Source organism: Mobula hypostoma, chromosome 1 (assembly GCF_963921235.1).
Source record: "Mobula hypostoma chromosome 1, sMobHyp1.1, whole genome shotgun sequence".
Classification (NCBI taxonomy): domain Eukaryota; kingdom Metazoa; phylum Chordata; class Chondrichthyes; order Myliobatiformes; family Myliobatidae; genus Mobula; species Mobula hypostoma.
The window spans coordinates 232,645,836-232,659,165 of NC_086097.1; the positions used below are offsets into that span (position 1 = coordinate 232,645,836).

Genomic DNA, 13,330 nt, shown 5'->3' on the forward strand with positions numbered 1-13,330 from the left:
CTCATTGTTCATGATGCGGTAGAGTGACAGTAGAGCTTCCTTGAGGCCATAACCCAATATCAAGGGAGTCTACACAACTCTATTATTCTCGTTTTCCATTCCTGCTTCCTGGAGTCCTATGTTCCATCTGTGCAGCTGGGCAACACTACACTTAAAACCACAGCATCACAGGTGACTTTCCTCTCACTACAAGTATACTCCCGTGCTCGCCATGCTACATCCAACACAAGCTCGTCGACAGGAGAAGACAAACCCTACTCGAGGTGGTTCAGCAGAAGCCGAGGAAGATGCAAAGGAGGTGCAAGAACAGCAACATCAGATATGTTACAGGACAGAGAAAGAAGGCCATGCTGTACTCCATAAAGTGGAAGGCCTCCTGTGTATGTTCTCGGCACATCTGGCTGCCACAACATCTCACTAACAGAATACTATGGGATTGCATGCCACTTGTATCCATCTAGCAATCTGAAAAAGTTTGCAAAGACTGCTGCAAAGTATCTTTCAATAGTTTAAAAACGTACAGGCACTATGAAAGCAAATTATGTTATGTTAACCTGATTATTATAGTTAATGAATTAATTTCATCTTTTTCAAACAAAAAATGTTCTAGATTCAGAAGAAACTGAACAGGAATAAAATTCATGATAGACAGGAAATATGTTCTATTTTAGACTATGTGCTTTTCAAAAAAGGGTAATCTGGTATCTGTAAACTATGACCACCTGTGGAAATCGAGTAGTGTTGCTGTAAAAGGATGGTAGGGCCTTAATGTTGGTAGGTCACTTGGGAATCCTCAAATAATGGGATTTTCCAAAATGTGGGATACAAGGAAGTGGACAATGATGGAGTGGAGAAGTTTTGGGTTACAACATTGCTGGATGTTATGTTGGGATCTTTGCTGGAATCCTTAGGCAGAGCAGGACTGGAAAGGCCAAGATGGTGAGGTGGAATGCAATGGCCTTGGTAGTGGATGTGTTTCATGTAAGACAGGTTTGGAGACACCAGACATTTGGGACGAGTTAATTCGAGGCTTTGAGACAATAGAGTTTGAGGCTGTGAGTCCTGGAATTAGGGGAAAGACATAAAATGCTGGAGGAGCTTATCAGGCTGGGCAGCATCTACAGAAAGGAGTAAACAGTCAGCATTTTAGGCTGAGACCCTTATTCAGAACCTGGAAATATGCTGCAGGAAGGGGTAGATGGATGTAGGTCTTTGTGGTCGAAGAATGACAGTAAAATTGCAGTCGGGATAGTCAGTAATAGAGAGTGAGCAGGTGGTAATTAACAAGAGTAGAAAATGTTGAGTTCCAGATCCCATTTCTTAACTAACTGTTGCAATCATAAATATATACTGCTCTAATAGTATTTTAAATAATCAGTCCATAGTGAAGAACACATTTAAAAAGGCTGTTTCTCCACTGGAGTAAACCATAGATGCCAACTAGAGACTATTTTTAAATACTTTATAACTTTTAAAGTATGGAATTGATTAATTAACTGAAAAAGGGACAGCTTCTATTACCAGAAACCAAACTTTAAAACAGTAGCAGAAAACAATTTACGGATCTCAAAAAGGCATCCGTTAGTCTTGTGAGACCATGGATCTGCGCCTGGAAAGTCTTCACTCTCCAAGGCGCAGGCCTGGGCAAGGTTGTATGGAAGACCAGCAGTTGCCCATGCTGCAAGTCTCCCCTCTCCACGACACCAATGTTGTCCAAGGGAAGGGCATTAGGACCCATACAGCTTGGCACCAGTGTCATCGCAGAGCAATGTGTGATTAAGTGCCTTGCTCAAGGACACAACACGTTCCCTTGGCTGGGTCCCTTATGGATCTACAAAATATATATATATATATACAGTTTTACATAGAATTGGCATGGCTTATGCACTCAACTGACCAACCATATGGCCCTCTGCCTTCCCAATACCTCAAGTAACCAACCTAATTTTATAAAGTGCCAACATTAGTGGTTATCACATAAAGTCTGGGTCCTTAAGATTAGTATAGATCGACTTGTTTAATGGTCTGAAAATAAAAGGAATTAAATTTTGTGGCAAATCTGTAACAAGTGGAGTATTTCAAGGATCAACGTCGCGGGCCTCAAAATTTATAATCTAATATTAATGGCTCAGATAATATATTCATAACGCTGATCTTGGTGAGAGAGGCAGAAAGGTTACAAAGGGTTAAGTGAATAGTTAAGACGACAGTAAAGTGAATGGGACAGAATATGCCAGATCGAAACAATATGGAGAAATCTGAAGACATCCATTTTAACAGCAAAAAAAAATTGGCAAGAAAAACATTTTATGAAGCATTGCAAAGTATTTGGGACTGAGGTATGCACAAAGGACAAAACTAACATGAAGATCGGGTAAGGTCAGTTACATTTCCCAAAATCATTTAGCAAGGTGCCATAAAGTGTTCCCACAATGAGAGAAACCATAATAAAATTTTTATTGCAAAGTAATTTGAATATTTGAATAAAATCATTCTGTAATCTCAGAGACTCTAACTAGAAGTTGAGACCAGGGAGTCAAGACCCAGAATAAAAGACTAAATCATTTAATATTTGACTGAAGGTGAGAACTTTCTTCACTAAAGGGCAAGAGATAGGCATTTTGTCACTGTTCAGATAATACATTTATAGTAATTTGATTAATGCTTGTCACCACCAGTTTTCCCAATAAAATGATACTAATTTATGCAACATTGAAGTATTTTAAGTTCTGAACATAAATTTTAAGGAAGCATTTTTATTCTTTTTTTATAATTTTAAACATCAACGCCTAAACGCCTGTATGCACAAGTCAGATTGACAAATCTGGGTGCTATGCTATTCCTTTCTAGATTTCTTTTAACATTATTTACTTTGGTTTTTTTTTCACATTTGGCCACAATAGGGTTAACAGAAGCTTGAAAACCGACAACAACCACAGGATACCCCCAGACTCTACGGTTAATTACAAGTACCATACCTCTCACACCTTAGGCTCACCATATACTTCAAAATTTACTCATATTTTGGATATGCAAATCTGTCAGCAAGATTTAAGTTGGATGTAAACAACTTTTTAGTTGTTAGAATTAAAATAATTACCACCTCTCTTGAAGGGTGCTTTCAGAATCCTTTAGTTTTGTCCTCAGATGTCTAATGGTAACCTCCTTTTGTTGCAGAGGGGTCAAGTACTGCTCCGGATTGGGGGGCTTAATGCCATGATTATCACTGCAAGAGGTGTATTTACCAGACCGCCTGGAAAATGCAGATAATGAGAGTAAAAGGAAAGAAGAGAATGAGTTATTGAAGCTCAGCTGAACAGAACAACTGAGGGGTTCAAAAGAGGAACTCTCACTGTCAGCAAATTAAATAAAACTAACTACTTGCAAAGAGTCCTTATATTCCCTTTTTCATGTCCATTTTTATAATCTGTGGGATCGTCAGTGGCAGTGAAGTAAATCTTTTGGTAAAATTTGGAGTTTGTTGTAATTTACAGTAATTAACAGTAGTTTGCTACTCCAATCCTGTTATATGTTTAACAATATAGGTTCACATGGTTAAGGTTAGTATTCCATCTGGGCCAATTGTGCCAATTGGTTTTATTGCAGGCAAAATTTCCTATTTGATGCTTTATTCACCCAGAAGTTGACTTACTATGTATCTCGAGCAATTTCCTCTGAAATTGACAGTGGAAAGAGAGAAAAGGGGGAAAAAAGAGAATAAAATGACTGCAAGGAAGTCTCTATGCAAGGCAATTTTACACATTTAAAAATTATACGCCATAATTTCTGTCACAACCACATAGATGGTTTGATCCAGCAAATAAGAAAACAATTCCAGATAAGTAACGTTCAAAGATAAATCTTAAGTGACTCAGGATGATACAGATTAGTTGTCCCTCATTTTGCATTACTTTATTCTGGATTCCTTCAATTTAATTGTATCTTTTTGTATCAATCTATAAATGTACATCACATAATCAAAAAAAAAGCATTTAATCTTTATATGCACACTGACAGAAGGCCTTTTTGAAGCATCAACATTCTGCTTTGATAATGGTGATAAAAAATTACTATTTAGTATTAAGGACAGAGGTCAGGCATTCTTCAATGAAGACTTTTTCTCTTTGATGCGTGATCAATCAATACTGTCTGGAATGAAGAGAATGGGGAAGAAAATATCCATAGATCTTAATCAATAACATCTGCAACCACAAAGCTGTATCAGAAATGAATATTATACTCATTCTTTTTCCTCCATTCTTCAATGGTTTTGCTCACCGAGAATGCAGATGCTTGTATTGTAACCCATGCCAGCTCTCACTTACCTGTGTACTTTTGGTTCCTGCACAAAGTGCTCAGATTAGAAATCCTTCCCTGACCTTGGGTTACTCTGGTTTTGCTTCCTTCTACATAGTGCAATTCTCTCAACATCTTTGCTCACCCTCAACTCAGGTCTTTTGGCAGATCTCCACAGACCTTCAATCTTTTCATCCCCACCTCTTTCCCCTTCTTCAAGACCTAACACTTTCACTGTGATGTTAGGAATGTGTCTGTAAAGTTTCTTACATTAGAGCTTCTGTACGTTAAGTGCATAGCTTCACCTGACATCTCTTGTAGTATAGCAGAGGATGCATTGTTGCTCAGGGGGAAAGTAATTCTCTAAATGATGGAATCATAGAAACAAGTTGGCATAGCAGCATTCCCCAGTGCTGCACTTTAATGCCTTAGACCAGCACGCCAGCATAGAAATTAGATTCCGTCCTTTTTTTTTGTTATGCTCAACCGTCATTGTGTTTCACACTACATCAAATTGGGACATCAACAGAAAAAGTCATAAAATTACATGAAAGTACATTTATAAAAACATCACCACAGCTTACCATCAGAAAATTATTAAAATAGGATGAGCAGGTTTCTCAAAGGGACCATACTAATAGGCAATGGAGGCCTCAAGCTTCAAACCATCTCAAGATAAAGTGTGATTGGTAAAGTTAAATAGGTTAGGACTTTATTCCTTGGAATGTAGAAGATTGAGGGGAGATTTGATAGAGGTATACAAAATTATGAGGGATATAGATAGGGTAAGAGCAAGCAGGCTTTTACCACTGAGAAGAGAAAATCTGCAGATGCTAGAAATCCAAGCAACACACACGGAATGCTGGATGAACTTAGTAGCCCAGGAAGGGTCTCGGCCGGAAACGCTGACTGTACTCTTTTCCATAGATGCTGCCTGACCTGCTGAGTTTTCCCACTGAAGATAGGTGGGACTACAATGAGAGGTCATGGGTTAAGTCTGAAAGGTGTAAAGTTTAAGGGGACCGTGTGGGGAAGCTTCACTCAGAGGGTCGCTAGAGTGGAATGACCTGCCAGCACAAGTGGTGCAAGCGAGTTCAATTTCAATGTTTAAGAGAAGTTTGGATGGGCACATGGATGGTAACCCACTAGATGGGCCAAATGGCCTGTTTTTGCACTGTACATTTCAATGACTCTGAGTTCTCAGAGAAGGCTGTGAAGAGCTAGTAGACTATGACTCCAGTCTCTTTGTTGGCTATCAACAACAACCCTATCAAAGAGGCCAATACTACAGGTAGCAGCTTCTGGATGCAGAGACAAAGTTCATACACAGTCTTCCTGCTTCCAGGCTGAAGCCGGCTGATCTTTCTAGTCTCTGCTTTATTGGCGCAGCTTGGATGTTAATGGAACAGCAATCTGCCAACCTGGATGTCCTCACTGAGGAAACAGAGATGTCACTGATGAGGAGATCATTGTTCTCAATGAACAACAGTATATGATTTGTGAACAGATAGCTGCTGTCTGTGGGAGTGGGACGCTACTCAAAAGCAGCTCACCCATAAACAGCAGCAAACAGATGATACAGATGAATTGTCCACTACTACAACGTGATTCCAAACAAGTTCATATATGTAATTTAATTAAATATGTCATCCATTAGAAGTCCGCAAAATCCACCGAGAAGTGTTGACTTTCTTGGAAAGCAGTTACTTAAGTGATCTTTAAAATTTAATGTCCTTAAATCATCAGAATCAGATTAATGTTTATTATCATTGATACTTGTCATGAAATTTGTTGTTTTGCACAGCAGTACAATGCAATAAATGAAATCTTTAAAGTTGCAATAAGAAATATGAATAATAGCTCTGCAAAAAGGGAGCAAAATAGTGTGGTAGTGTTCATGGGTTCCAGGGCAATTCAGAAATCTGATGGTGGAAGGGAAGATGCTGTTCCTAAAATGTTGAGTGTAGGTCTTCAGGCTCCTGCACCTACAAATGAACTATGATCATTAGAACATAGACTATTACAGCACAGTACAGGGCCTTTGGCCTACATTTTAACCTCCCCTAAGATCAACCTATCCCTTTGCTCCCACAAAGCTTTCCATTTTTCTATCATCCGTCTGCCTACCTAAAAGTCTTTAAATATCCTAACATATCTGCCTCTACCACCAAACCATCTTTGAGTGGAAATTCTTTATAAACAATATATGCTATATGGTATAGTTCTATTTTAAAAGTAATTAAAATCTAGCCCACAGTGCATTCCACATTTTAAGTCCTTTGATATATCAAACATAGTTTGTTCTTTCAGCAATGTGTGCTATACTCTATGTTACACTCATTCTCCCACTCTGAATTGAAACTGATTAAACACAGGCATGTATCTTAAGTTAAATGTTTGAATGAGGAAGAGCATCAGGAACTCTGCTGAAGCAAATGAGTAACAGGAGTGTGGCTTCCTCTCCTGGTGTTATGGAATCAAATTTATTTAAGACTTTCACATAAAACCACACAGCTCTTCAGAAAGTGCAAGATCTATTAGAAGCACTTTGCCTCCTTGTCACAGAGTAAACTTGGCAGATGCAGCCCTATTAGTAATGGAAATATTTAAACCAAGAATAAATTAGAATTAATGTACAAAGTGTCCGATATACAACAGTCAAAATTAAAATTAAGTCTGAGCAGTCTTAAATTCAAGGCGTTGTTATGGAGTTGATCACAGCAAGTCATGTGATGTAAGCATTTTGTACTATATATAGAACACACAATGGGGAGTAGGCATCACAGAAAGAGCCAGCAGTTGCCAGTTCAGTCCAAAATCATGAGTTAAGTCATCAGGCATTAGCTGACTTTACAGCAAATGTGAATGGAAAGAAGAACAGCTTCTTGCACTTGCAGATTTAATTCAAATCAACTGTAACCAAACCCACAACTGGCATTGGACAGGAGGCTCATAAGGGGCCACAATCAATCTCTGAAGTATTCCTTCCAGACGCTAATTAGCCTTTTATTCATCACATTGTCCATCCTGGGAAAAAACCCTGTAACTATTAGTTCCGATCATTTGTGATTTATGAGGCACTTTTTAAGTTGAAAATCTTTAAATCAAAATTATACGAGAACCATACAAAATTTCTCACCTGAAATCAGTACCTCCCATTCACATTTTTAGCAAATATATTTAGAAACATAGAAACATAGAAAATAGGTGCAGGAGTAGGCCATTCGGCCCTTCGAGCCTGCACCGCCATTTATTATGATCATGGCTGATCATCCAACTCAGAACCCAGCCTTCCCTCCATACCCCCTGACCCCTGTAGCCACAAGGGCCATATCTAACTTCCTTTTAAACATAGCTAATGAACTGGCCTCAACAGTTTGCTGTGGCAGAGAATTCCACAGATTCACCACTCTCTGTGTGAAGAAGTTTTTCCTAACCTCGGTCCTAAAAGGCTTCCCCTCTATCCTCAAACTGTGACCCCTCGTTCTAGACCTCCCCAACATCGGGAACAATCTTCCCGCATCTAGCCTGTCCAATCCCTTTAGGATCTTATACGTTTCAATCAGATCCCCCCTCAATCTTCTAAATTCCAACGAGTACAAGCCCAGTTCATCCAGTCTTTCTTCATATGAAAGACCTGCCATCCCAGGAATCAATCTGGTGAACCTTCTTTGTACTCCCTCTATGGCAAAGATGTCTTTCCTCAGATTAGGGGACCAAAACTGCACACAATACTCCAGGTGTGGTCTCACCAAGGCCTTGTACAACTGGAGTAGTACCTCCCTGCTCCTGTACTCGAATCCTCTCGCTATAAATGCCAGCATACCATTCGCCTTTTTCACCGCCTGCTGTACCTGCATGCCCACTTTCAATGACTGGTGTATAATGACACCCAGGTCTCGTTGCACCTCCCCTTTTCCTAATCGGCCACCATTCAGATAATAATCTGTTTTCCTATTTTTGCCACCAAAGTGGATAACTTCACATTTATCCACATTAAATTGCATCTGCCATGAGTTTGCCCACTCACCCAACCTATCCAAGTCACCCTGCATCCTCTTAGCATCCTCCTCACTGCTAACACTGCCACCCAGCTTTGTGTCATCCGCAAACTTGGAGATGCTGCATTTAATTCCCTCATCCAAGTCATTAATATATATTGTAAACAACTGGGGTCCCAGCACTGAGCCTTGCGGTACCCCACTAGTCACCGCCTGCCATTCTGAAAAGGTCCTGTTTATTCCCACTCTTTGCTTCCTGTCTGCTAACCAATTCTCCACCCACACCAATACCTTACCCCCAATACCGTGTGCTTTAAGTTTGCACACTAATCTCCTATGTGGGACCTTGTCAAAAGCCTTTTGAAAATCCAAATATACCACATCCACTGGTTCTCCCCTATCCACTCTACTAGTTACATCCTCAAAAAATTCTATGAGATTCGTCAGACATGATTTTCCTTTCACAAATCCATGCTGACTTTGTCCGATCATTTCACCGCTTTCCAAATGTGCTGTTATCACATCCTTGATAACTGACTCCAGCAGTTTCCCCACCACCGACGTTAGGCTAACCGGCCTATAATTCCCCGGTTTCTCTCTCCCTCCTTTTTTAAAAAGTGGGGTTACATTAGCCACCCTCCAATCCTCAGGAACTAGTCCAGAATCTAACGAGTTTTGAAAAATTATCACTAATGCATCCACTATTTCTTGGGCCACTTCCTTAAGCACTCTGGGATGCAGACCATCTGGCCCTGGGGATTTATCTGCCTTCAATCCCTTCAATTTACCTAACACCACTTCCCTACTAACATGTATTTCGCTCAGTTCCTCCATCTCACTGGACCCTCTGTCCCTTACTATTTCTGGAAGATTATTTATGTCCTCCTTAGTGAAGACAGAACCAAAGTAATTATTCAATTGGTCTGCCATGTCCTTGCTCCCCATAATCAATTCACCTGTTTCTGTTTGCAGGGGACCTACATTTGTCTTTATCAGTCTTTTCCTTTTTACATATCTATAAAAGCTTTTACAGTCCGTTTTTATGTTCTCTGCCAGTTTTCTCTCATAATCTTTTTTCCCCTTCCTAATTAAGCCCTTTGTCCTCCTCTGCTGAACTCTGAATTTCTCCCAGTCCTCAGGTGAGCCACTTTCTCTGGCTAATTTGTATGCTACTTCTTTGGAATTGATACTATCCCTAATTTCTCTTGTCAGCCACGGGTGCACTACCTTCCTTGATTTATTCTTTTGCCAAACTGGGATGAACAATTGTTGTAGTTCATCCATGCAACCTTTAAATGCCTGCCATTGCATATCCACCGTCAATCCTTGAAGTGTCATTTGCCAGTCTATCTTAGCTAATTCATGTCTCATACCTTCAAAGTTACCCCTCTTTAAGTTCAGAACCTTTGTTTCTGAATTAACTACGTCACTCTCCATGTTAATGAAGAATTCCACCATATTATGGTCACTCTTACCCAAGGGGCCTCTCACGACAAGATTGCTAATTAACCCTTCCTCATTGCTCAAAACCCAGTCCAGAATAGCCTGCTCTCTAGTCGGTTCCTCGACATGTTGGTTCAAAAAACCATCCCGCATACATTCCAAGAAATCCTCTTCCTCAGCACCTTTACCAATTTGGTTCACCCAGTCTACATGTAGATTGAAGTCACCCATTATAACTGCTGCTCCTTTATTGCACACATTTCTAATTTCCTGTTTAATACCATCTCCGACCTCACTACTACTGTTAGGTGGCCTGTACACAACTCCCACCAGCGTCTTCTGCCCCTTAGTGTTACGCAGCTCTACCCATATCGATTCCACATCTTCCCGGCTTATGTCCTTCCTTTCTATTGCGTTAATCTCTTTTTTAACCAGCAACGCCACCCCACCTCCCCTTCCTTCGTGTCTATCCCTCCTGAATATTGAATATCCCTGAACGTTGAGCTCCCATCTCTGGTCACCCTGGAGCCATGTCTCTGTGATCCCAACTATATCATAATGATTAATAACAATCTGCACTTTCAATTCATCCACCTTATTACGAATGCTCCTTGCATTGACACATAAAGCCTTCAGGCGCTCTTTTACAACTCTCTTAGCCCTTATACAATTATGTTGAAAAGTGGCCCTTTTTAATGCTTGCCCTGGATTTGTCGGCCTGCCACTTTTACTTTTCCCCTTTGTACTTTTTGCTTCTACGCTCACTTTACACCCCTCTGTCTCTCTGCACTGGTTCCCATCCCTCTGTTGTGAACTAACCTCCTCACACCTAGCCGCTTTAATTTGATTCCCACCCCCCAACCATTCTAGTTTAAAGTCACCTCAGTAGCCCCCGCTAATCTCCCTGCCAGGATATTGGTCCCCCTAGGATTTAAGTGTAACCCGTCCTTTTTGTACAGGTCACACCTGCGCCAAAAGAGGTCCCAATGATCCAAAAATTTGAATCCCTGCCCCCTGCTCCAATCCCTCAGCCACGCATTTATCCTCCACCTCATCGCATTCCTACTCTCACTGTCGCGTGGCACAGGCAGTAATCCCGAGATTACTACCTTTGCGGTCCTTTTTCTCAACTCCCTTCCTAGCTCCCTATATTCTTCTTTCAGGACCTCATCCCTTTTCCTACCTATGTCATTGGTACCTATATGTACCAGGACCTCTGGCTCTTCACCCTCCCACTTCAGGATATCTTGGACACGATCAGAAATATCCCGGACCCTGGCACCAGGGAGGCAAACTACCATCCGAGTCTCTGGACTGCGTCCACAGAATCGCCTATCTGACCCCCTTACTATCGAGTCCCCTATCACAACTGCCCTCCTCTTCCTTGCCCTACCCTTCTGAGCTACAGGGCCAGACTCTGTGCCGGAGGCAGGGCCACTGTCGCTTCCCCCGGGTAAGCTGTCCCCCCCAACAGTACTCAAACAGGAGTACCTGTTGTTAAGGGGCACAGCCGCCGGGGTACTCCCCATCACCTTCCTTTTCCCCTTCCCCCTCCTAACCGTGACCCACTTGTCTGCCTCCCGTGGCCCCGGCGTGACCACCTGCCTTCCACTCCTCTCTATCACCTCCTCGCTCTCCCTGACCAGACGAAGGTCATCGAGCTGCAGCTCCAGTTCCGTAACGCGGTCCCTTAGGAGCTGCATCTCGATGCACTTGGCGCAGATGTAGACGTCCGGGAGGCTTGGAGACTCCAGGGCCTCCCACATCCGACACCGAGAACAGCAAACTGCCCTCACAGTCATAATGCCCCTCTCCTGAAATAGCAACAGAAAATGAATGTCAAACCTTCCTCGCCTCGCCCGCTTCCGCCTAAGCCCAGTGAGCCGAAGCCCTTAAGTCTTCACTCTGCTCCCGGCTCACTCCGCCGCCCGCAAACTACGCTGCCCGCTCTATGAGGCTTTGTTCCTTTTAAATCTGCCGCGCTGCACAGCCCGACGTCACACGCCTGCGCAGTCCCGCCTCTCAGAAAGCCGTTGGAGAAAAAAAATAATGAAAATTTCAAAAATCTCTTTTTCGGCACTCCCACTCAGACTCTCAGACTCCTTCTTCGAATCAAATCCGAAGCAGGATGTCTGCCCTTTTAAATCTGCCGCGCTGCACTGCCCGACGTCACACGCCTGCGCAGTCCCGCCTCTCAGAAAGCCGTTGGAGAAAAAAAATAACGAAATTGCTTAATTAGGAAGGGGAAAAAAGATTATGAGAGAAAACTGGCAGAGAACATAAAAACGGACTGTAAAAGCTTTTATAGATATGTAAAAAGGAAAAGACTGATAAAGACAAATGTAGGTCCCCTGCAAACAGAAACAGGTGAATTGATTATGGGGAGCAAGGACATGGCAGACCAATTGAATAATTACTTTGGTTATTGCTTTAATTTCTGTTGACTCCAAACCAGAAAAATATTCATAGTTCTATGACATTACATTTTTTTATAAAAATGTTTCCTTTCTCCGTGTTCCCTGTTCATGCTACACCCCTGACAACTGCTCTTACTGCCTCAGAATTTACCACTATATCAGCTATCTGAAGTGACCTTCTTTAACCATTTTTTCTGGGAGATTTCTAAGGCATAGTAAAGTTGGAGTAGTTAATGTCCTGAGTGTTTAGTCAACATTCCAAGATCACGCTCAACACTCTTACCACAGCACTATCCTGGAAAAGCATCTTTGCCAACGTTATTCTTTTCATTTTCCTACAAATTACAAAGATAAAATCATCAAATAGGTATTATGATGATCAGTTTTCTTCCTGTGCCAATTATGAATTGGATGGAGAGTTTCAGCTTATTTTACATAAGATTTATGCAATAATGAGGGAAGCATAACCTCTGTCCATCTCGATTCCTGACGTGAAGAATTCGTATCTAGCCTTCTACAGAGCATAATCCTTTTAAACGTTTCTTATTCAATCATTTTGTAACGCTCTTTGCTCCAAAAAGGATATTAAATCAAATTTGCCGGAAGTCTTATTTTTCCTTATTTGCTGTTTTATGTTTACATTAGAAATTTCAGCTTAACCATAGTATATCAAGGTCAAATGTCAGAAGTATTACAATTTAAACACATGTATTTATGTTCGAATACGGAATAATTCAAGCTAATTTCAGTACGTTAAAACAAGAGTATAGCTATTTGGAAAGATCTTTCAAAGACACATACAAGGCTGCAGATGCCAGAATCTAGAGCAAACAATAACCTATGTGAGTTTATCAGAAGGTCAGGCAGTATTTATTGAGGTCGAGGGATAGGTGATATTTCAGGGCTGGTACCCCATATCAGGACAGAGTGTAGAGAGAAGGTAGCTAGAGTTAGGAGGTGACCCAAGGGCTGGTCATAGGTAGAACCAGGCGGGGAGATGAATGATGGGATGATGGGCAGATGGAAACAGTTAGGGGAGGGGAGAGTTTAGAGATGGAGGCTGGTGGGTAAAAACATAAGGAAATAAGGACAGATGGAGGAGTTGAGGGGAGGGAGAGAGAAGGGAAATAGGCTGGAAATTAATGATTAGAATCAGATAAGCGATGGATAATT

The 13,330-nt window shown here is 41.4% G+C and overlaps 1 protein-coding gene across 4 annotated transcripts in view; it reads right to left on the minus strand.

Moving 5' to 3' along the window:
- sybu (syntabulin (syntaxin-interacting)) overlaps positions 1–13,330 on the minus strand; it is a 129,404-nt gene that overhangs the window by 12,299 nt on the left and 103,775 nt on the right. For 2 of the 4 annotated variants that reach the window (XM_063066121.1, XM_063066141.1), the window contains one exon: positions 3,101–3,253. The exons of 1 other annotated variant lie outside the window; for it this stretch is intronic. In XM_063066121.1, coding sequence (XP_062922191.1) covers positions 3,101–3,253 — 153 coding nt within the window. The remainder of the gene's footprint in view (positions 1–3,100; positions 3,254–13,330) is intronic. One more of the 4 variants, XM_063066132.1, reaches the window with a different exon arrangement.